Below are 25,060 nucleotides of genomic sequence, written 5' to 3'. Positions count from 1 at the left end.
ATCAGGTAATATATAAATTGGGAAGAAAAGTTATGTTATCCTTCCTCTTTGAAATTGACAAATAATGTATCATTGACTTAGAGACTTCGTATTATATGTATGGAGCTAATATTGCATCAAGCAACTGTAAGGGAGAAAAAATGTTTCCTAACAACATATATTAAATTTTAAACTGAAACTCAACATAGTGATGGTATTCATGCAGGGATTTCTTTGCATGTTTATGTTATTGCAGCGTGGCAGTTCTGTTGGTTAATGTGTTTCCAGGGCTTTGCCAGCCACGTGTGCCAGGAGCAGTGGGTGCTGAACCATTCTCTGCAAAGTTGCATTACACTGGCTCAGATGATCCTGACCAGCCAAACCTTATAAAGCTAACAGTAACAATGCCTCACCTGGATGGTAAGTGTATCTGAACATCTCTGTTTGTCTGAAGTCCTGGTTATTAAACTTCTGTACTTCCAGCAGCCTTCAGTAGAAAAAGGGCAGGACTAAAGCAGCATTACAGTAATTGAGGAGCACTGTGTTATCATTTTCAGAAATGAAAAGATTAGATATTGAGGCTTCCTGTACCTTTAGGAATGGGAAGGAAGAACATTAATAATGAGTATAATGCTTTTTATTATGGGATAAACTTTTTATGTAGCATAATTTTTTATGAAATTGCATTTTAAAATTATGTCATATTTCCTTGGCTAGTGAGAGATTTTGGACATTGGCATAGAAACTTGAGAGGACGAGAATATTCTCAAGTCATAAGCAGTGTAGGGTAAGACTTACAATATGTTATCAAATGTTCCCAAAGTGAAGATGTACCTCAATGTCTTTGTTTCCACATGGTTTGCTTTCCATTTTTTCAAAGTTGGATGTAGCAGCTAATGTGGGAATTTTCAAATGAAGTTATGAAATGTAGTTGGTTCTGGAGAAATGTGGCCAGATAATTACATGAATTGGAGCTCAAGGAGACAGTGTTATATACTATATATACTGTATATATACAGATATTGAATCACCAAAGGGGGAAGGGGAACATGTCAGCAACTAAAGACCAACTGTAAGACTTTGCAATCCTCAACTGACACACAGTTCCCCTGACCATTAAAATGAATCTATTCCCAAATGGAAAATGCCAGCATAGAAATTGGATTTACAAAGTAAAATGATGGCATTCTGACACTTCTGAAATATAGACTCTTCAATTATTGTTGATTGGATACTCATGAAGGTTAAGGGTTTTAGAAGTTATAGTCAAATCAAAATATCTAGCTGTTTGGTTCCTATTTCATGTGTGGATTTTGCCTAAATATTCAAATGTATATTTTTTCTATTAATGCATGTTGTTGCCAATTATGTGATAACTGTACATCAGAAATTATCTCTCCTTAACCACATTGTAAATGACTTCTTCCAATTCACAGGCATGCTCCCTGTCATCTCAACTAGGCCACTGTCCAACTTTGAGTTGACCCTAAGCACAGATGGCACGCGAATTGGTAACCATAAATGCTCCAACCTTTTGGACCATCATGAAGTATCAACCCGTTATGGCTTCATAAACGATGCAACAAAGAACCCTGAAGTGATTGGAGAAACGTCTCCATATCAGTACAGCACAAAACTGCGTTCTGCCAGTACACTTCGATTCTACCGTAACCTCAATCTTGAAGCATGTCTGTGGGTGTTCACAAGCTATTATGACATGTCTGAGCTTCTCACTGACTGTGGAGGTACTATTGGTACTGATGGGCAGGTGAGTTAGATCATTCTCTGGAAATAGGTACTGTTATTTTTGCCTGACCTTACCTTTTCCTGTTGTTAACTGTGTTTCGGGAGTCATATTTCATGTGTTCTGCAAATGGGTTCAGAGTTTTGAAGGCATAATAATGCGCTTGTGTGAGAATGGTGACTTCCCACTGCTTCACTGTGAGGAGATGCTGTGAAAAGTTTAATATGGGAGAATGAGAGAGTTTATCATTTTGCTTCCTTGTTATGCAGCTTCTGTGTCTAATAAGTAGCAGGGAGCTAGGAGATACCATCATTCTGCCTTCTTTGGTGATTGCATTACAGACTCTGAGAAGGAGTAAGAGAGAATGAGGGAAATAAATGAAAAAGGAATTTGCAGCCAAGTGTTATTTTGATAGTATGCCCTTGAACATGGTGGTTAACACAATCGCATTACAATGTCGGCAATCACCAGTCCAGGTTCGATTTTCGCCACTGTATTGTAAGTAGCTTGTATGTTCTTCCCATAATCATAAGGATTTCTTCCAGGTGCTCTGGTTTCCTCCCACATCCCACAGATGTGCAGTTAAAATTAGTAAGTTGTGGGCATGCTATGTTGGCATCGAAAAGAAGGGCAACCCTTGTGGGCTGCCCCCAGAAAAATCCTTTGGCACATTTCACTGTGTGTTTCAATGATTCGATATAAATGTGAGAACTAAAGATAATGTGTAAGTTCTTTTGTAGTTGTCCCAGAACAAAACTTTGATTTACACACAGATCAAAGACTTGATTAGCAGGATTTTGAGCATAGTGGAATGAAACTCTAATATTTGGTTAAAAGAAAGAACATGATTTGAGACCTGTGTTATTTAATGGTTTACACTAACTTATGCTATTTTCTCACTTTTGTTCATATTGTAAGGAGGTAAGCTGGTAACTCAATAGATAGAACTTAAGGCATATTTGGACTTAACAACCTGTGGAGGAACCATATGGGCAATTTGCATTTGTTCTTCCTCTTCCTCTTATAAACAGACAGTTTTGAATATTTTCGGGATCTCAATGGACTGAATGACAATGTTTCTTTTCCCTTGTGGATGCTAATTTTATTTGTTTGAATTGTAGGTGCTGAACCTGGTCCAGTCATATGTCACACTCCGTGTCCCTCTTTTCGTCTCTTATGTCTTTCACTCACCTGCAGCAGTTGGCACCTGGCAACATTTTGATCTGCAGTCTGAACTGAAGCTCACTTTTGTGTATGATACTGCCATCCTATGGAAAGACGGCATTGGCAGCCCTCCCGAAGCAGAACTACAAGGTATTTTGAAAGGAGGTCTGGGTCTAATGCTTAGAATGCTCAGTCTTGGGACAATTAAAGATAGTTTGGAGAGGTTAGTTCCAGGTACATCATGTCAAGTCAAAGAATCTGTTCAAACTTCCCAGGGCTGCTACCTGTGGATCTGGTAGGGTACCACCAGCTTTCATTTCCTTCTAGTTCTTAGCTGGATGTGATCACATTCACTTGTAATACCAAATGCATATCATCTGACTTCAAAAGAAAGAAACTTCTGCAGGTCTCGCCTGGAACTTTTACTCAGCCTCACAGTAGTCCCACCACACTTCAGGAGAGATTTCAATGGGTGCAATAAAATTTTCTTGTTTAAAAAAAATTGAATTCTCGGGTGGCTTAGCATTGCCAGGTGGCTTCATTTTCTCTCAAATATTTCTTCCCATTCAACTCAATAGATCTGCATCAAGTGCCTCTTAGAAGTGAAAGCATGCCCACACTTGTCAGCTTGTCTTGATTACTGGCCAGCACTTTAGGCCAGTGCCATTTTTCATACACAGTGGTAATCTCACTACCAACTGTGTATTCTACCCATCCCAGGAAGAAAACAATCAGTTCTTGTGCATGTTGATAAATGAATATAGCTCAGATTAAAGGGCAAACAATTTTTGCTGTAAGATTTGATGTATGCGATCCAGCACGAAGTGCTAGAGTTCTTGTTTTAGCACAGATTTGTGAGATGATGGACTGAATCATTGGAGTCAGCCTAATTCCTATTATAGTTTCTGTGTAAATTCAGTGAAATCTGTTTTTATGGTCCCTCCAGCCTTATGCTGCAGGACAACTAGCTTGATCTTCGTAACTAAGTAGTGCTACTCCAGACATCACTCTACAAGCACTTGACGTTTTAGAACTGCACAGCACAGGAACAGTCCCTCAGCCCACAATGTTCTGCCAAACCAGCTAAGATCACCCAAACACTAATCCCTCCTACCTACGCAATGTCCATATCCCTCCATCTTTGTTACATCCATGGGCCTTGATGCACCATCAATAACTCTCTCTGAGACGTGAAGGCGAGATATCGGCTTTTATTGACTGGAAGAAAGAACAAGCAGTAGTTGACCACCATACAACATCCTGGAGACTGAGGGCCGGGCTCAGGCCTTGATCGCCTTTATACCGGGGTCTGTGGGAGGAGCCACGGTCAGTGGGAGGAGCCAAAGGAGCAGTCAGCGGGGGCGTGTCCAGACAGGTATATGTAGTTCACCACAGGCCTATCCAGAATTCTCTTAAAAACCTCTAATCTGTATGCCTCTACCACCATACCAAGCAGCATATTCCGGGCATCCACCACTCTCGAAGTGAAAAACTTAACCCTCCCCTTTGAACTTACCCCTCTCACATGCCTTTCTGTATTAGATAGTTCTACCCTAGGAAACTCCTTATTTACTCCATCTATGCCACTCATAATCTTATGAACCTCTATCAGATCTCTTCTCAACCTCTGACACTCTGGAGACAACAAACCAAGTTTATCCAGCCTCTCATGATAGCACATGCTCTCTAAACCAGACAGCATCTACTCCATTGATGACTGCATTGGTGCTACTTACAACCATGCTGAACTCCTCAATTTCATGAACTTTGCATCTAACTTCCACCCTGCCCTTAAATTTACTCAGTCCATTTCTGACACCTCTCTCCCCTATCTTGATCTTTCTCTCCATCTCTGGAGACAAACTGTTGACCAACATAAGACCATAAGGCATTGGAGCAGAGTTGGGCCATTCAGCCCATCAAGTCTGCCCTGCCATTCCATCATGGTTGATCCCAAATCTCACTCAATCTCATACACCTTCTTTCTCGTCAAATCCATTGATGCCTAGACCTATCAGGGAACAATCAACTTCCACCTTAAATATGCACACAGACTTGGCATCCACTGCAAGGTGTTCCACAGATTCACCACTCTCTGGCTAAAAAGAATTCTTCCTTATCTCTATTCTAAAGGGCTGTCTCTCAATTTTGTGCCCTCTAGTTCTTGATATCCCCACCAGAGGACACATCCTTTCCACATCCACCCTATCTGGTTCTTTCAACATTCGGTAGGTTTTAATGTGATCCCCTGCATTCTTCTAAATTCTAGTGAGTTTGGGCCCAAAGCTGTCAAACGCTTCTCATATGTTAACCCCTTCATTCCAGGAATCATCCTCATGAACTTCCTCTGGACTCTCTCCAATGACAACACATCCTTTCTGAGATATGGGACCCAAAACTGTTGACAATACTCCAAATGTGGCCTAACTAGTGTCTTCTAAAGCCTCAGAATTATCTCCTTGTTTTTATATTCTATTCTCCTCAAAATAAATGCCAACATTGCATTCGCCTTCCTTACCACAGGCTCAACCTGTAAATTGCACGAGGACTCCTAAGTCCCTCTGCATTTCTGATGTTTGAACCTTCTCCTCATTTAATTAATAGTCTGCAATATTGTTCCTTTTACCAAAATACATTATCATACATTTCCCAATACTGTATTCCATCTGCCCATTCTTCCAATTTGTCTAAATCCTGCAGCAATTGCATTTCTTCCTCAGCACTACCTACCCCTCACCTATCTTTGTATCACCTGCAAACTTTGCCACAAAGCCATCAATTCCATTATCTAAATCATTGACAAACAATGTGAAAAGTAGCGGTCCCGATACAGACCCCTGAGGAACACCACTAGTCACCGGCAGCCAACCAGTTTGTTGTTAGAAAAATGTGTACAATATACATCCTGAAATGTTTTTTTGTCACAAACATCCACAGGAACAGAGGAGTGTCCCAACGAGTTAAAGATAGATTAAACGTAAGAACTCCAAAGTCCTCCCCAGCTCCCCCTCCCACACGTAAGCGGTAGCAGGCAACAATCCCCCCCCACCCACTGGCAAAAAAAGCATCAACATCACCACAGAGCACTAAGCATGAGCAAAGACACAGACTTGCAGTTAACCCAAAGACTTTGTGTTTCACCCAGCACTCGACATACTCTCTCTCTCCCTAATAAAGGAGAAGGAGATGTCTCCATATTCCCAGCAAGAAGGGAGACATAACAAACAACTCGCTGGTTTATGATGTTCAAAGTCCTTTACATCACTTTTTTCGAGCTCTGTGCCTAAAGATTTCAAAGGTCCCGGGTCTCTGGGCACAGAGCAGTAGATTTACCGACTCCCCTGACGACACACGGGTCTCCTACCGTGACACCGACCCTTGATCCGCCCGTCTCCAGAGCCCCGAGATCTTAGGCTTCTGAATCCGAGCCGGACTCTCAGGCCGAACCCTTGGCGTGCCAAACAACGGCCCGTCCTGAAATCCCGAGAATGGGTCCCATTCCCACAAAGAACTGAAGTCAGCATGTAGCTTCAGCTCAGGGTCTTCAAAAGAACCCTGAAAGGGAAAATTAAAGATATTAAAGATGGAAATAGTTTCTGAAGATGCAAGCAAAGGAGTCGCTGTTTAATGCCATCTTAACTTCGCTCCGCCTCCAGATAGTCACCCAAAAAGCTACGTTTATTCCCACTCCTGCCTCCTGCTTGTCAGCCATTCCACTATCCATACCAGTATATATGCTGTAATGCCATGGGATTTTATCTTGTTAAGCAGCGTCATGTGTGACACCTTATCAAATGCTTTCTGAAAATCTAAGTAAATGACATCCACTGCCTCTCCTTTGTCCACCCTGCTTGTTACTTCCTCGAAGAACTCCAGCAGATTTGTCAGACAAGATTTCTCTTTACAGAAACCATGCTGACTTTGACTTATTTTATCATTAGTCTCCAATGATATCTTTTATAAACCTACCAAGTCCCATGGTTATCTCTTACCACCCCGTCTCCTGTAAAAAATGCTATTCCTTTTCTCAGTTTCTTCATCTCCGCCAGATTGATTCCCAGGATGTAGCTTTTCTTTCTAGATGTCCTCCTTTTTCAAAGAAAGGGTTTTCCCTTCCTCTGCCATTGATGCTGAGTATGGAACTTTGAAAATTAGAGAAAGTACTATTGAAGTGATTTTGAGTAGGTATATGACAATACAAAAATATTCAATTAGAAACTTATGCCCAATGCTTTTATTCATTCATGGAACGTGGTATCACTGTAACTACAATGTGTGTGTGTTTTCTATAAAACACGATGTTTGACTACACATGCAGGTGCCTTGTATCCAACCAGCATGAGGATTAATGAAGAAGGGAGGCTGGTGGTGAATTTCAAGACTGAGGTGCGGTTCAGCGGCCAGTTCGTCATGTCTCATCCTGGTAGGTAGCAAACTTTGTGGATTTTTTTTGTGACTTATCACTCAGATGCTATTAAGGACAGATGCCCCATGTGAGATCCAAACTGTTTTGAAAAAAAAACAGTTACTTTAATAATGTCAGGTCACATAAAGGAAAATTTCTGCAATTTTTTTTGAATATGGACAGAAATAAATTGGTTATTGATGCTGATTTTCATGGAAGACAGATATATAAGTGTAATATGAGTCTGAACAACAATCACTTTACTGACACGAGTATGAAACAGATCCTCCATTCAACTTGCTTTGATAGGTAGAGAATAGTTGCCAGCAGACAAATCTTCTTTGTGCTGTTAGGTGCGTTGATTATCTTTTTAAAAAAAAAGACAAATGATTGAATTTACCCTGAGGTGCACTTGTCTCTAGGTTTCATATTTCTGTTGTTCCCTTCTGGAGGTGAAACATTGTGGGCATTGCCTTGTATTCTAGGTACCTCCCTGGCATCAATGGTAATGTCTGCCGATCATCCCGGCCTCACCTTCACACTCAGCCTTGTTCGCAGTGAGCCAACCTACAACCAGCCAACACAGCAGTGGAGTTTCACTTCCGACTTCTCTGTAAGTTCCCTACCTAATAAGAAATTTTCACACATGCTGACTCACTTGCTGTGTATCTATTAGCAATTCACATACCCATGTCCTCATAGTTACATGCTCATCCCTGCATTTATAGAGCAACCTCTTTATTTACTGCTCAAGCGATATTGTGCATCTTCCCACCCTTCAGTCTAGATCATGGCTATGGTTAGACCCCACATCTTAGCTCTCTGTTCAATATCTATTCCTTCTTCTTGTCTCAGTGAATTTTCTGATTGGACATACCATGAATTATGATTTCAACTCTGGAGAACTCCCACCCACTGCCACCAAACTTATAGTTCCCTTACCCTGCACTGCTTACTTCTCCAACCCAAGATACACAAACCTGACTATCTGGTTAATCTTACTGTCTCTACCTGCTCCTGCCCCACTGAACTTGTGTCCATTCCATTCTATACCCCTTGGTTCAGTCCCTTCCCACCTACGCCCACAACACTTCTCATGCTCTCAATCACCTCTCTAACTTTTAATTCCCTGGCCCTGACCGCTTCATTTTCACCATGATGTCCAGTCCCTATACACTTCTATACCTCCCCACCACCCCAACCAAGAAGGCCTAAAGCCCTTTGCTTCTTTTTTCAAAAAAAAGAACCAACCAGTTCTCCTCCACCACCACCAATATCCATCTGACAGAACTGGTCCTCACCCTCAACAATTTTTTCTTTGGCTCCTCCAACTTCCTCCAGATCCAGGGTTAGCCATGGGTACTTCATGGGCCCCAGCTATGATTGCCTTTTCATTGGCCACTTAGAACAGTCCCTGGCCACTTAGAACAGTCCCTGACTCTTCCTTCACCACATTGATGACTGTATTGGTGCTACTTCTTGCATACATGCTAAGCTCCTTAATTTCACCAACTTTGCATCTCATTTCCACCCTGCCCTTAAATTTACTTGGTCCATTTTTGACACCTTCCTCCCCTACCTTGATCTCTCTTTCCATCTCTGGAGACAAACTGTTGACCAACATCTTTTATTAACCTACCAATTCCATTGATTATCTCTTACTACCTTGTCTCCTGTAAAAATGCTTTTCCCTCTTCTCAGTTCCTTTGTCTGCACTGCATCTGTTCCCAGGATGCAGTTTTTCTTTCTAGGTCATCAAAGATGTCTTTCTTTTTCAAAGAAAGGGTTTTCTCTTCTTCCACCATTGATGCGGCCTTTACCCACATCTCCTCCATTTCCCAAACATCCACACTCACCCCATCTTCCTGCCACCTGAACAGTGATACAGTCCCCCTCGTCCTTACCTACCACCCATTGAACCTGCACATCCAACACATCATTCTCTGCAACTTCCGCCACCTCCAAGGGACTGCCACCAAACACATCTTTAACTTTCCCTCTCTCTTCACTTTCTGAAGGATTTGCTCCCTCCATGATTTCCTTCCCACTAATCTCCCTTCCAGCACTTATCCCTGCAAACAGCCAAACTGCTACTCCTGCCCATTTGCCCCTTCCCTCAACTCCATTCAGGGCTCCAAACAGTCCTTTGAGTTGAGGGATCACTTCACCTGCAAACCTGCTGGGGTCTTCTATTCTGTCCAGTACTCTCAGTGCAGGGAGCAACTCCCTATACATTAGTAAGACCCATTGTAAATTGGGGAACTGTTTCATCGAGCAACTCCATTCCAACTGCCAAATGCAAAATATCCTGCTTGTCAAACACTCTGATTTCCATTCCCATTCCGACATGTCGGTCCATGTCCTCCTCTCGTGCCACAACGTGGCTGCCTTCAGGGTGGAGGAGCAACACCTTATATTCCATCTGTGAAGCCTCCAACCTGATGGTAAGAATATCGACTTCACTCCCCTTACCCTCTTCTTCTATTTCAATGTTGCTGTTTGCGGAATAATACAGTTTAGCAAGGACTAGGTCTTGATGTAATATCCTTGTGAATAGTGCAGAATAACTGATGCTAAACACCTTACATTATCCTTACCAAAGCCTTAGGAGCAATGATACTGCCCCTGTCCCTGAAAGGGAATCCTGTGGGTTGGATGCTGGTATTTGCTGAGTCACTATTACAGAAGGGTTTTGAGAAGTAAGATCATACAGCTAGGCTTAATTTATTCAGCAATCCTTTCTGTACCTGATTGTTTTTTTCTTCAATGACTCTAATGTATTTTCTTCCTCTTCCATATTAAAACATAAACATGAAGTAGAGCCACAGAAGTCATTTAAAATTCTTTCTTTCTTTATCAATCTTTTTATTAGTTAAATTAAAGAAGTACATATATATAAACAAGAGGAGAATTGTCTCAGAAATCTATATCAGTAACAATTCAAATAAAAGGAAAAGTAAACATTATCACGATCATACATAGAATTAATCTAATAGTATATGATAAAAAAGATAATTGAATCTTCTTCTCCATAACAAGAAGAAAAATGATAAGCATTTATAATTGAAATGTACATCAAAAAATCATTTAAAATTCTAAATAGCTTTATGTACTTGGACCACTCCAAAACAACATTTGCCAACTTCAGAGAGGCATTAGTGTTGTCATTCATTACAGTTTGTTGGGATTTCTTCCAGGTCCGGGATTATTCAGGGACATATACTGTGAAGCTTATCCCATGTAGTTCAACACCCAAACAGGAGCACAAACTTCCAGTTACCTGCAATCCACAGGAACCCATTATATTCAATTTGGATATTCGATTCCAGCAGGTATGGTAAAGATTAATAGATTTCACCTGTAACTTCCTTTACACTTAATGATTGAATGTTCACAATATAAACCATAATACTTCATCATAGTTGGTAATTAATGTAATTAAAATATATAACTATGACAGGACTTTACTTTTTTGCTCCATTCTTTGTCAAAGGTGAGTGATCCTGTGGCTGCTGAGTTTAGCCTGAATACTCAAATGGTTCTCCTGTCGAAGAGAGAGCTTTGGCTATCTGACGGCTCAATGGGATTTGGAGAAGGAACAGATGTTGCATTTTCAGAAGGTTTGTTGGTATTTCTAATGTATCTGTAAGACTGCGAATGAGTTACAGAATATCTGCTTGTACATGCATATATATACATTAAGCACCGCCAATGAAGGCATGCTTATGATTAATCACAGAAATTTAGAATGTATAACAAGAAAGTCAAGTGAGTCTCTCCACTTAATAAAGAACTATCCATTTTAATCCCACTTCCCAGATCCTGATCAGAGCCATGCAGGTTTTAAAACCTCAAGTACCAACCAAAACTTTTAAAGCTTGGTTGGAGGAGTTGTCCTCATCAGCCTTTCCTATAGTATTCTGCAAACACCCACCACTTTCTTGGAGAAGTATTGTGCTCACTCGCATCCTTATTGTCAATTACTTTGACTGTCTCCTGTTACGTACCCCGTAACTGGGTGTCTTACCAGCAAAGATAGAAGTGTCAGTCAGAGTCTGGTGATACTATTTTCAACAATATTTATTACCAAAAATATACAAAATAATATCAATGTGAATATACAGAGAATATACGTTAGTAATACTAAACCTAAAAGTGTGGGTATAATAATAATCACTAATGAAACAAGTTCTATAGTTGTCTAGGGGATAATGAATTGTCAGATGGAAATATAAAGCTCAGTTCAGTTCATGCAGGTTGCGGTAGTTGTTTGTCGCTGTGTTTCAATTGTTGGAGAGAGAGAGAGAGAGAGAAAACGTGAGAACAGTAACAGCTATTACCTTGCCAACCTTCCTTTACGATTTTGATCCGTCGATGCATTGTTGTTGTGGGCATTCACGTCTGACCCCTCCATCCTTTAGCTAGACTGTTCTTCTGTGGTGGGCTCATCACCCAGGCAAGGGTGGACACACACACAAGCCCCCACCGGTCTCGCTACAAAACACTGTGAGTTAAAAGTTACTGACCCTTCGTTCGGTCTCTGATCTCCCACCTTGTCTCGTGGGGGTTCTGATGCTCACTAGTGTTTCTCCTGGTGCGTCTGAGGGGTGTTACCCCAGACCTCACTTTTATCCCCACTCATGGGGTCTCAGGTGTCAATCAGGTTGGGATGATGTAACCTATCAAACCAGCCCACTCTGGTTGCCTCCTGAGGGGTTTCAATGAATAGAACAGTACCAAGTAAACAATCCTTCTCCACAAGACAATAGCAGTACATCAATGGCTTTTGTCAGTAGGAGACATTCCACCTTGTGTATCTCTGAGCTGTGTGTCTCTCTCATTAACTTTCATGAGCTGTTATCAATAACAACTGCCCTGGCAGGTTTCCTTTTGTCTCTCTTACTTCCTTGTTAGCAGCATTGAAATAGTAGCGATTTGCGATTCTCCAAAGGGGGGGGGGGTGATGGGCGACTCTGCACCCTTCTGCCGATCAGAGTTGTTCATCCTTCGTAACACTCCTCAGTTATTGATCCCTACTGTGGGAAATCTATCTTTCCTTTTCACCCCATAGAAGTTCCAGAGAACTTTAAACACTGCTCTTAACACACAATTCTGGATGTCCAAGAGCAGAACAGTTGAAAGCAAGCAGAAGATTACAAAGAAAATAAGAATTTCCATAATTAAAAGATATTTCAAAATGATTGTGTAAAGAATTAGGTATATTGGAATTAGCTGGACGATGCAGGCTTGTTGGGCTGGAAAGGCATGTTACCTTGCTGTATCTCGAAATAAAATAAATAAATATTTATGCCAATTCATAAACTAATTGCCACATTTTTCAATGCATTATTATTTTTGACCATCACAATTCTCTTTGCTGAGATTATCTCCAGGTACAAGATCATTCAGGCACATAGAGAAAAAAAATCTTTTCACAAGTCATTCATCACCCATCCAGGAATAAAATATGCCAGTTGCTTGCAATCCACAGGAACTCATTACCAAATTCCAACTTTATGTCCTAATGCCAAAGACAACACCTGCTGGAATCAAATATCCTTACATCCATTGAATTAGCAATACAGTGTACCAGTCAACTTATCCAGTGCTCTCCTGCACGTTGATCCCACGATAGTCCAATGCTCGCAATGGCCTCCTTGATTGATCCCCATATCACAGGGCTCAGTCGTCCAAGGCATGACTCCATCCCTGATGCACCATCAATAACTCTCTCTGAGACATGAAGGCGAGATATTGGCTTTTGATTGACTGGAAGAAAGAACAAGCAATAGTTGACCACCATACTACATCCTGGAGACTGAGGGCTGGGCTCAGGCCTCAATCGCCTTTATACCGGGGTCTGTGGGAGGAGCCACAGGAGCAGTCAGCAGGGGGCATGTCCAGACAGGTATATGTAGTTCACCACAATCCCATCATGACATCAGCTCTCCAACCTCTCCCAACTCTGGTCACCTCTTTTTACTATCCTATTATCCTAGTCTTCTGAACCCAGTGACAGTCCTAATCTTCAAGAACAAACAACCCCAACTTCATTCCCAGTCACTATTCCCAATACCCTGACCTGAGACTTAAGGGTCATTCATTCTCATTCTCTTTCTCTCTCTCACCCCCACTCTCTCTCACCCTGCTCTCCCCTCTTTCATAATACCAAGGTGAGTTCAGCCCTTCTGTCTGTGCTCTCACTACATTGCTTATCTGTACATTTTGACTCGACTTCAGTTCATCTGAGGCTAAAATCTTCTCATTGTTCTTGCTGTTTCTGGACTTGTAGGCTTGCTAAAAATCTGTGTAAGACAGCTGCAGGGAGCCTCCCTCCATAGTATTGCTTGTACTTCTTCAATGAATCAGATGTGTCAATGCTTTATCCTGGTTGTCCTTGATTAATCTGTGCTTTTCAAAATATTGACTTATTCTTTACATTTAGCATTTTTCAGATATTTTGGCCTCATCTAATGCAAAGCTGATAGACTCGTAGTTATGCACTCTGTTAACTTTCCTTTTTAAACATTATCAAATTCATTAGTTTAGAGTTTTCAAACATTTGGAATGTCACCAAAGAATGCTGACAAGTAAATATCGGAGCCTCTGCTCTTTAATCCCTTACTTCTCTTAGCCAACTGGAATGGCCCAGAACGTTATAGTTTTGAAGATGCCAAACCTCTTTTACTAACCTGACGCTCAATCACATTGACATTTCTTCCTTAACTGCATTGTACATATTATCCTCCTGTTTTGTGAAGGCTAGCAGAAATTTTGACTTAGGGCCCAATCTGTCTCATCTGCCTCCAGCCAACTGATTTATTGTTTTCTTTTGTTGTCCATGAAAGAGTGAAGCTAAGGAGAGATCAAAAACATTATCTGTAGGTGAAGGCATTAGACAATGATGTGAGTCAACATCAATACATTGTACCATATCTTGTATATTACAGCATCATCCATTGCCAGTGCTTTGTAAAATATTTATCAGATTAAGCTTTTTAAAGGGATTCCTGGAAACTGCAAGTTATTTTGCTCAAGTCCCTGTATTGTGTTCTGCTTTTCCTGCTTTTGGATAAAATGCCTTCTAATAATAAAAATTTCAGAGCAGAGATTTCAACATTAAAATTACACAGATTGGACAGCGCTGTAGTGTGACGGGTAGTTAAACACAATGAAGCACCAGCAGCCAGGATTCATTCCCCGCTGCTGCCTGTAAAGAGTTTGTACACACTCCCCGTGACTGTGTCGATTTCTCCAGGTACTCTCTTTCCTCCCACAGTCCAAACTCATTCGTAGGTTAGTTTGTCACTTGGGTGCCTGTTACCATGCTGTATCTCTAAAATAAAAGAACAAAGTGATCTCGGTTGGTCCACAGTTAGAGGGCAGAGTACAATTTTGGACTCCCATTATAAAGAAGCTATTGAAGCAATGATGGTCAGCACAATATCAGCAACTTTCATTCCTTTTTCATGATTTCCTATATAAAAGCCAGTGATTTCTGCCTCATCTATTTCTGAAGCCAATGCCTTGGTATTAGGGATGAAATACATTACAGTTGCAGAGAGGCAGGGCAGTGTGATTAGCTCCTGATTGCTGCGTCCCTGTACTTGGGCCATGGGCTAGCAGACTTCCTTGTGTCAGTGTTTACAGATTTTCTGTTTTCACCCTAATATATATTTTTTTCCCCTTTGTTTCAGGGTCTATCATCTATGGCCGTGTTATGGTGGACCCAGTACAGAACCTGGGAGATTCTTTCACCTGCAACATTGAGAAGGTTTTCCTATGCACTGGTGCGGATGGGTATGTCCCCAAGTACAATCCAGCAAATAATGAATTTGGGTGTTTGGCTGACTCTCCATCTTTACTGTACAGGTTCAAGATTCTGGTATGTTAGCTGCTGAGGAAAAAGAATGCATGTATAATTCACGTTGCCTATTCACAGCCTGGTCACATATTAACAAGAAGTATTCTTTGTTCCCTCAGGATAAAGCCCAGCCTGAGTCCCAAGCCCCAGTTTTCAGTAATGTTTTCTTTGATGCCAAGCTGGCTGTTGATGAACCGGATGCACTTCCACTAGTGAAGCAGCCAGGGTCTGATGGTTTCAGCCTTGCTTCAGCTGCACTCTTCCAAGTAAGTGAGCAAAATTAAGGGATTTGGTGAATCATCGGAGGAATATAAGACATAGGAGCAGAATTAGGCCACTTAACCTATCGAGTCTGCTTTGCCATCAATCATGGCTGATTTATTTTCTCTCATCCTGATTTTCCTGACTTCCCATTAAACCTTTGGCACTCTTACTAATTGAGAACCTATCCACCTCTGCTTTAAATGCACCCAATGACTTGGACTTCACAGCTGAGGCAAGAAATTCCTCAAATTCATCACCCTCTGGCTAAAGAAATGATTCCTTATCTTTGTTCTAAAGGGATGTCCTTGTATTTTGAGACAGAGGTCCACAGTTACAGGGCAGTGTACAATTTTATCATGGCTGTCCAAGATTGTACACTGCTCGCTAACCATCCAAGATCATTGTCTTTTTCTCATTTTGGAGATACAGCATGGTCCTCTGGCCCTGGACTTCCCCGCTATTGGAAACATCCTCATCCACTGCTGTCTAATACCCTTTTAATATTTGGTAGGTTTCAATGTGATCTCCCACTCATTCTTCCGAACTCCAGTGAGTACAGGATCAAATGCCCCTCATACATTAACCCTTTCATTCCGAGGATCATTCTTGTGAACCTCCTCTGGACTCTGTTTGAAGGCCTGTATGTCAGTCCTATCAGGGTCTTTCTGTTTCTTCATTCTACCCACAAGGAATGTACTTCTCCTGATCCTATATGCCTTCTTCCTAAGGATTTGATTTCATTTTTTGCCTACAAAGCCATCCCACCTCACTTTTGATTCAATATGTATCCTTGGATGATAAACTCCCAGCTGTGATTTTCTTTCAACACTGACTCAGTGATGCCAACAATATCATGCCTGCTAATCTCTAACTGCACTACAAGATCATGTAACTTAATTCGTATATAATGCTTATGCAAATAAAACATCTTCACCACTCTTCTTTTCAATTTTGTCTCCATGTTGCCTGAAGTTAAGTAATTATCCCTTTAAACTTTTTAGACCATAACACTTAGGAGCAGAATTAGGGCATTCAGCCCATTGAGTTTGCTTCAAAGTCTTATTCTTTATTCTGGATACTTCAGTACCCTTTTACATTATCTATTCTTTTCCTAGCTGTTGAACCCACACCCCTACTATTTAGTTTAAAGTCCTATCCACAGCCCCAGTGATGCGATTCATTATGACCCTGATCCCATCATCGTTAAGGTAGAGTCCATTTTATTGGAACAGCTCCTTCTTTCCTCAGTGCTGGTGCCAACATTCAACAAATTCAAACCCTCTTCTCCACAGCCATCTTTGAGACACACATTTAACTCTGATATTATTAACCATGTGCTAATTTACAAGATGCAAGAGTATTTTCATGAAGGAAATCAGAAGGGCAAAAAGAGGGTGTGAGATAACTTTGGCAAAGAAGATTAAAGAGGATCTGAAAAGATTTTAAAGCATATTAAGGGAAAAAGAGTAAAAATAATAAGGGAAGAGGAGAAAGATGTAATAGGAACTTGAGAGGCAACCTTTTCACCCAAAAGGTGGTCCGTACATGAAATAAGCTGTCAGTCGAAGTGGCTGAGGCAGGTACATTATCAACATTTAAAAGATACTTAGTCAGGTGCATGGATAGGAAAGATTTGGAGAAATATGGTCCAAACATGGGCAGAGGGTACTCCCTTCTATTGGGAAATCTTGGTCAGCTTGGACCAGTTGGGCCATTTTGAGTGATTCTACAATATTAGCACCACCATTCCTAATGGGCTTTTCATTTGTTCTGGTTGGCTCCATCTGTCAGGAATCTGTCATGGTTGACATGGGCAAGTTCTTACCTGCTCCTTTACACCATCCACTTGCCTTGAGAGGATCTCATATGGAAGTGGCTTTGCAGTGATGTAGTTTGTCGCAAGTAATGAGTCGCTGTGCTACGGCATGGCGCATTTTCTCCGACTTGTTGCTGGAGAAGGCACCGTCATAGTTACCAAAGAGCTGAAAATTACAAACACGAGGAGGAAAATGTGTTTGCTTAATGCTTTTGCATGATCTTTTCTTCAATGAAAATCTATCTTTCTACAAGTAGAACACAATGATGAACATTTCTCATTTGTGTTGTATAACTGAGGAATCTAACCTGGCCATCTGCTGTAATGAATTACCTTAATACAATTGCTGCGCCTTGAATGCATATCATGTTGTCTTTCCACCACTGGATAGGGTTGTCTTGGAGGCTGTGTCATTGATAATCTGAGACAATTAGGCTTTATTGTCACAGCACTAATCCAGGAAGGCACAATATAGGCTGACCATTCATACAGAAGGTTATTAGTTTGGATGTGGTCATATCCAGCTCCTCAAGTCAGCACCCCGAGTGAAGCAGTCTGCTGTAACATTCAAGTAACCTGAACCTGGGAGTGGAATGGCTATTAATTTGACCTTGGGTAACATATGAATCTTACAGTGGTTTGATACAGTATTTAACCACTCCTTTCAAAATAACTCTTGATTGTTGAGGAAGTCAAGGGATGTAAAAATAAAGAGGAACATTGGAGAAAAAAGATAGAGAAGGGATGTGTTTTAGATTTTCAGAAGCTTGTGAAAGAGGAATGATGTTGTGAGAAAGCAGTTGAAATTAGAGAAAGGGTGGTGTTTTATTCCAGGTGATTACGAGAAAGAGACAACCAATAATTAACGCTACTTCCTCAGCTTCTGTAGAGAGCAGCTTAGAAAGCGTCTGCATTGAAGCTAAAATTAGATAACCACATAATTGATAAAATAATATCTATACATGGTAAATAACAAGCTGCTGAATGTGAACATGAAACCAGAATCAAATCTGGGATTTTTTTTTAGCCAATTCCAGAACTGGGATGAAGAAACATTGTGAAAGTTCTCTGCAGGAAATGAAACGCATGAATGGTATCTACAGTGGAAACATTTGGAGGGCAGATTGGGTTTGGGACAGGGGTATAACTTCCATTAACAGCAATGGCATAAAATAGATCTGTATCATTCAGTTTGTCTAGAGGCCGAAACAAAAATCAGTCTGCTGCCATTTTACCCTCCACCAGTAAAAGTGTTTTTTCCTATGGTTGAGATTCAAAGCAGATATTTCCCATTCAACAGTTCCTTTTCCCAAATAGTTAATGACATATTCTCTTAATATTTACAATCTGTTTAGCTTCACTTAATTCACTGTAGAAACAAAGGAGTTTTATCCAACTATGCTGCACTCTTTTTATCCTCTGCCAGGTGACTGCAGGCCGAGAGTGGTACATCCACGTTATTTACACCGTTCGATCCAAGGAGAATTCCAACAGAGGAATTGGGAAGAGAAGCCTGGAATTTCTGCACCACTCACTTTCCTCCCAAGGAATCACCGGCAACAGCCTGGAATCCAACCGCAGCCGTCGATCGGCACCAAAGTTGCCCGATGTTGCCCAGGCAATAGGGGCAGAGAACAGCAGAGGCACCAACATTCAGCACATAGCCCTGGACCGTTCCAATAAAATCATCATCAACCAGAAAGACTTCCTGTCCAGCGATGAACAGCACCAGAAGCCAGGTCCATTTGCTGTTGACAGGGAGCCTGAAGGCCGCATTCTCCCTGTGGTAGGAGGAGCTGGGGGTCTGCTGCTCTTAGCCTCCATAGTCACCATCATCTTCCTGCTATTGAAGCGCAAAAACCCTCTCGCCAGTAGGAAGCAGTCTTCAAACAGGAGACGTGCTGGCAGCAATGAGACAGTAACCACAGGGCATAGCTGCCACAGTGACAGCTCGGAGGTCTAACGGTGCTGTGGGCAGTCACAGCAACTGTGCCGTGTACCGGTATAAGAAGAAAGAAATCCCAGTGCCTTATCCTGCAGTGCCTTTCCTCTCGCAAAAAAAAAAGCAATAACTGCTTAATTTTGTTACCTCGGACTTGAGGGGGGAAACTGTAAAACACTTGCCAAGATACGTTTGGCAACTGCACATGGCAAGGACTAAGCAACCAAGTTTTGGAACTGAACAAGTTATTTATGTTTGAAAAGTAGCAAATGTGTGGTACTATGAGATTTCTGATTTTATTTTAAACATTGGTTTTGGTTCCTGTTGTTTGAAGAAAATGGGTCCCATTTTGCTGGCTTGCATCCACTCCTTTTGTCACTGAATTGATGGTTTTAACTTCTGGCATCATCAGCACTGATGCAACCTTGTGCTCCTTTAAAGGGACTATAATGATTTCTGTTTACTTTTAGTTCTTAATACTTCCGTATATTGTTAAAATGCAAGACTCCTATTACTCGTACAGTTTTTTTTACCTTGTTTTGTCCTTAACTTTTCAGATTATTGTTGCATTAATATCTTTAATTGGGTTAGTAGTAAATACTTGAGATATTGTCTTGTAATGAGATAGAGGAATAATGAAATGGGGGAATAGTGGGCATCCATAAATTGCAGGAAGTTGACCAGACATTCTAATTGACATAACTACTCACAGAGTGAGAATCCTGTGTATGAACATTATTAGAAATGTATTTTTATACAACTATATACCTCCTAATGTAGTGTGTACAGAAAACAAAAAGAATCATGATATTATAATATAAAGCATTTCCTTTTTTAATAAACTTTGCATATGGCTTTCCACCCTGTCCCTCTGTCACTTTCCTTACAGCCCAATTTATCTGTCCTCTTAAGCCTATCTATATACTTCCTCAGTTCTTAATCTTTCTGTTATGAATGACTTTCACCCGACTTCTCAGTCATTTTTCTTTTAATCTATTTTACCTAACTTGCTCTAAATTTCTCATTCTTGTTTTTTTTCTCAAATGCATCCTGAACACAACTACATTGGTTTTTCCATCAAATCTATTGCTCTCTGTGAAGCAGTACACCTTTTCAGTTTAGTTCCAGAGCTTCAAAGATTCACACAAACTTATTGTACATCCTTTAGGAATAGAAGTAATGGATCCTCTGACCATTATGATCTTCCCACTCTCGTGTTATCTTTATAATTCTTGAGGTAACAAGTTACATGCAGTTGTGTTTTGCTGAAGACATTTTAATTGTGATTCTTTATTTAATGAATGAGCCACACTCATGTTTTACTCATTTTCTAAATGGTGCTTTGATGAAACAGGTAATTGAATTTCTCCATGTGAGATGGTGCTTTTAGAAGGATCTTAAACCCCTGGTTTGAGCCTGAAACCCTGGATTGAACTGTACTTGAACAATTTTTTAAATTAACAATTACAGTTCTTGATTATCCAGTGAATGTAAGGCACTTGTGACCCGTATTATCTTAAAGAACAAAGGGCAGAATTATACCCTCTGTTTATTGTTGTGACATTATTATCTCCACGTTGTTCATTGCTATTGTACCAAAACAAGCTGGAGACTTTTTGACTCTGAAAATCAGCAAATGTAAATGACTTATGTTAATATGCATCATAAAATTACCAGAACGAATTTGATTGGAATGACTTGAATTCTGTAACCTTAGTTACAGAAACTTGACTATGAAGAATATGAATCTCAGAACTTTGATGGGAATTCTAGAAACCTTTTCAAAATAAAAAAAAAATTCAATCACTGTAACCCACCTCTCCTGGAGCAAGTGACTGTGAAGCCTTAACTTTACAGGTGCATTACAACACAGGAAACGATAGCAGTTGTCACATCCTATGGCTACAAGCTCATTTACTAGTGGGGAACATCGCTCTTCTCATCCATTGAATCGTTACTACTTTTATCATCTTTAGCTGAACTTCAGTCAGAAGTGTGACATTAGTGTACAAATCTGCTGATGACGGGAATCAGTAATAAACTGAAACATTGGACATACACAGAAGGCTAGTCATAATCTGAGAGAAGATGTATGTCTTGTGCTCAGAAGCTCTGACTCTATGCATTTGATTAATTAAGTTGCTGTTTTTGTCTGAATTCCTGTTTTTAAAGTCAATATAGTTGCTTTCATGAATAAAGGTTTGTCTCTTTTCACTGTTTATTTGGAAAAACAGTAGTTGGAATTGGTTTAATATTGCCACTTGTACTGCCATAGGGTGAAAAGATGTCGTGTGTACTGTTCATACAGATCAAATTATTCTACAATGCATTGAGGCAGTACAGAGTAAAATAATAACAGACAGCAGAATAATGTGCAACAACTACAGCGAAGGTGCAGTGCAGACAAAACAATAAGCTGCAAGATCATAATGAAGAAGTTGGAGGCTAGTTGATTGTACTAGGAAGCCATGAAATAGCCTTGTAACAGTGGGGTAGTGATGCACCATCAATAGCTCACTCTGAGACGTCCAGACAGTATATGTAGTTCACCACAGGTAGAAGCTGTCCTTGAGCTTGGTAATACATGCTTTCAGGCTTTTGTATATTCTGTCCAATGGGAGGAGGGAGAAGAGAGAATTTCTAGGGTGGGTGGGGTCTATGAATATGCTGGCTGCTTTACTGAGGCAGCAAGGAGTATAGACAGGGTCAGTGCTTGCTTCTGTAATCTGTTAGACTGTGCCCACAGTGCTCTGCAGTTTCTTGTGGTCAATTGCCGTACCAAGCCATGATGCTTTCTATACTGCATCGATAAGAGTTGACAGAGACGTGCCATTTTTATTAGCTTCTTGAGGAAATAAAGGTGTTGCTAAGTTTTCTTGGCTGTGGCATCTCCATGGCAGGACCAAGATAGACTATTGGTGATGTTCACTTCTAGGAACTTGACACTCTCAACCCTCTCAAACTCAGTACTGTTGATGTAGACAGAAATACGTGCACTGCCCCCCATTTTCTGAATCAATGACTAACTCCTTTGTTTTGCTGACATCGAGGGAAAGGTTTTTGTAATGCCATATTTTTTAGCAAGCTCTTTAACTCCTTCCTGTACTCAGACCCATCTTTATTGAGATGCAGCCCACTAAACAAATGCCTAGCAAGGGCGTCTTTAATGTCCAGATGCTCCAGAGGTGAAGGTAGGACCAGGGAGATGGTGTCCACCCATTTCTGCAGTAGGCAAATTGCAGTGGATTGAAGTTGTCTTGGTCTGGAGTTAATGCTTGTATTGACCAGCTTCTCGAAGCATTTCATGATGATGGATCTCAGAGCCAATGGACAGTAGTAAACAAGGCGCATTCCCTTGCCTTTCATGGGTACTGGGATGATAGAGGTCTTCTTAAGAGGCTGGGAATCTCAGATTGAAGCAGGAAGAGGTTAAAAATGTCTACAAATACCACTCTACTACCGCAAACCAATCTGAATAGAATTGAAGGACGTGGCCATGGAGGCCATCTGGGCTAAATGGTTTCCACAGGCTCACTCTCCAGAAGACTGATCTTATATCCACAATGGTGATTGAGTTCAGGTGCACTGGAGGCCGTAGGAGTGGGTGGTGACATTCTATGCATGTTCAAAACATGCATAGAATGTGTTAAGTTCATTGGGAAAGGATGCACTGTTGTTGGTGATGTGGCCTGGCTTTGCTTTGTAGCCCATCACAGAATCTAAGCCCTGCCTCAAGTGACAGATGGTCTGGGACTCAACAATAGCTCAACAAACAAAGACTTGTTAGTCTACTCTGGATCTTCTGCTCCAGACGTTAAGTGGAAATATGGTTTTAGTGCCATATTTAATGGGTGATGTGTAGAACCCTATCTATCATTTTGTTTCAAAGGTAACATTGTTGAAAGTCAGGAGAGAGGCACCGTGGGCAGCCGATTTAGCAGAAGTGGCCAAAGATAAGTGTCTTCTAGGTGTAACCAAAGAATTAATAACTGTCCTTGTGGCTATGCAGCTTAGGCAATCATCACTACAATTTCCTGGAATGGTAAGAGTTTCTTTAGTCTTAAATTTTTCATTTTAAGCGGCATCAAGAATAATTCTGTGGTGGTTTCCATGCATTTTGTTAGTACATGTTTATGATCACATCCAGGCCAACATGGATTCATCAGGGAATTAGCCTTTCAGGGAAATCCCACTTTGGTGTGGGATTCCCATTATTATGGCAGCCATTTGCCTGGCATCTGATGATGTCATAGGTCACACACCACACATTTTCTTGACTGATGGCAAAACTCAAAGCTTTCCGAGAAAAATTACTGTCTTCACAGTTCACTCACAAAGCAATTATGTACATTAAGGATGTTTCCAGAATAAGATGAACAAATACATCCAAGATGGCGGCGCAACGCAGCTTGCAGCGGCCACTCCGGAAATGATTATCTGTTATTTGTGAAGTGGGGTACCGTGCACAATCATAATTGATTGAAAATGGACGTGGACGTGGAAGCACGGAGAAACATCGGAAAATCTCCAGGAAGACCTTCTTCGTTGCTGCTGCTGAGAGGTCCGGGACTCTGCTGGGAAGAACAGGCCCCCAGTCCTTGGGGTCGCATTGCCGATGGCTGTTGGTGGGGCCGTCTTAATATGCTCGGCAGAGGATGGTGCTTGGAGAAGCAGTGCCGGAGGGGATGGTTGTTGGCTCAGAGGTTTGACGGACTCAGGTCGCTTTCAGTGTGTGCTGCGTCTGCGAGGCTGATTTCGACGGAGCTTCCATTGTGTGCTGCATCTGCAAGGCTGCGTTGGGCGGCACCTTGGAAGTCCATAGCAGGGCTATTCCCACCTGCTGCCGGCTTGGGATGGCGAGTCTGTTGGGACCCTGGGAACTTATTTATTCTGACTAATCTGGGATCAAGTAATGGGGGAGACAGTTAGAGCAGTGGTGTGCTCCGCATGCAGTATGTGGGAGGTCAGGGTCAACACAGTTGTCCCTGATGACCACACCTGCAATAGGTGCATCCAGCTGCAGCTCCTATCAGATCGAGTTAGGGAATTGGAGCAGGAGCTGGATGAACTACGGATCATTCGGGAGGCAGAGGCAGAGATAGATAAGAGTTATCGGGAGGTAGTCACACCGAAAAGTTAGGAGGTAGGCAAATGGGTGACAGTCAAGAGAGGGAGGGGGAGCAGACAGAGAGAGCAGAGCACCCCTGTGGCCGTTCCCATCAACAATAAGTATACCATTTGGATACTGTTGGTGGGGATGACCTACCAGGAACAAGTTGCAGAGGTCCTGTCTCTGGCACTGAGGTTGGACCCTCGACTGGGAAGGGGAGGAGGGAAGAGAAGAGAGCGGTAGTGATAGGGGATTCTATAGTCAGGGGGGCAGATAGGAGATTTTGTGGGGAAGATCGGGAGTCTCGGATGGTATGTTGCCTCCCTGGTGCTGGGGTCTGAGACATCTCAGATCGGGTGCAGGTTATTCTCGAGAGGGAGGGCAAGAACCCAGATGTTGTGGTCCATGTAGGGACCAACAACGTGGGTAGGATGAGTGAGGGGGTCCTGCGTAGTGAGTTCAGGGAGTTAGATGCGAAGCTGAAGGACAGGACCTCCAGGGTAACAATATCAGGATTGCTACCTGCACCACGTGCGAGTGAGGCAAGGAACAGAAGGATTAATACGTGGCTGATAGGATGGTGCAGGAGGGAGGGCTTCAGGTTTTTAGATAATTGGGCTTTGTTCCAGGGAAGGTGGGATCTATTCCGACGGGACGGTTTACACCTGAACTGGAGCGGTACTAACATTCTTGTAGGAAAGATTGCTAGTGTTTTTTGGGGGGCGGGGGGTTTAAACTGAATTTGCAGGGGGCAGGTATCCAGAATGTGAGA

The 25,060-nt window shown here is 41.6% G+C and overlaps 1 protein-coding gene across 1 annotated transcript in view; it reads left to right on the top strand.

The window, feature by feature from the left end:
* Positions 1-19,199, top strand: part of LOC132390931 (FRAS1-related extracellular matrix protein 2-like) — a 132,276-nt gene extending 113,077 nt beyond the window's left edge. Inside the window, exons 15-24 of the mRNA XM_059963466.1 lie at positions 268-399; positions 1,416-1,747; positions 2,845-3,037; positions 7,206-7,310; positions 7,778-7,905; positions 10,490-10,624; positions 10,786-10,912; positions 14,990-15,177; positions 15,276-15,422; positions 18,663-19,199. Coding sequence (XP_059819449.1) covers positions 268-399; positions 1,416-1,747; positions 2,845-3,037; positions 7,206-7,310; positions 7,778-7,905; positions 10,490-10,624; positions 10,786-10,912; positions 14,990-15,177; positions 15,276-15,422; positions 18,663-19,199 — 2,024 coding nt within the window. The remainder of the gene's footprint in view (positions 1-267; positions 400-1,415; positions 1,748-2,844; positions 3,038-7,205; positions 7,311-7,777; positions 7,906-10,489; positions 10,625-10,785; positions 10,913-14,989; positions 15,178-15,275; positions 15,423-18,662) is intronic.
* Positions 19,200-25,060: the final 5,861 nt, after the last annotated feature.

This window comes from Hypanus sabinus, chromosome 3, assembly GCF_030144855.1.
Source record: "Hypanus sabinus isolate sHypSab1 chromosome 3, sHypSab1.hap1, whole genome shotgun sequence".
NCBI lineage: Eukaryota > Metazoa > Chordata > Chondrichthyes > Myliobatiformes > Dasyatidae > Hypanus > Hypanus sabinus.
This window is presented reverse-complemented; position numbering and strand designations above follow the sequence as displayed.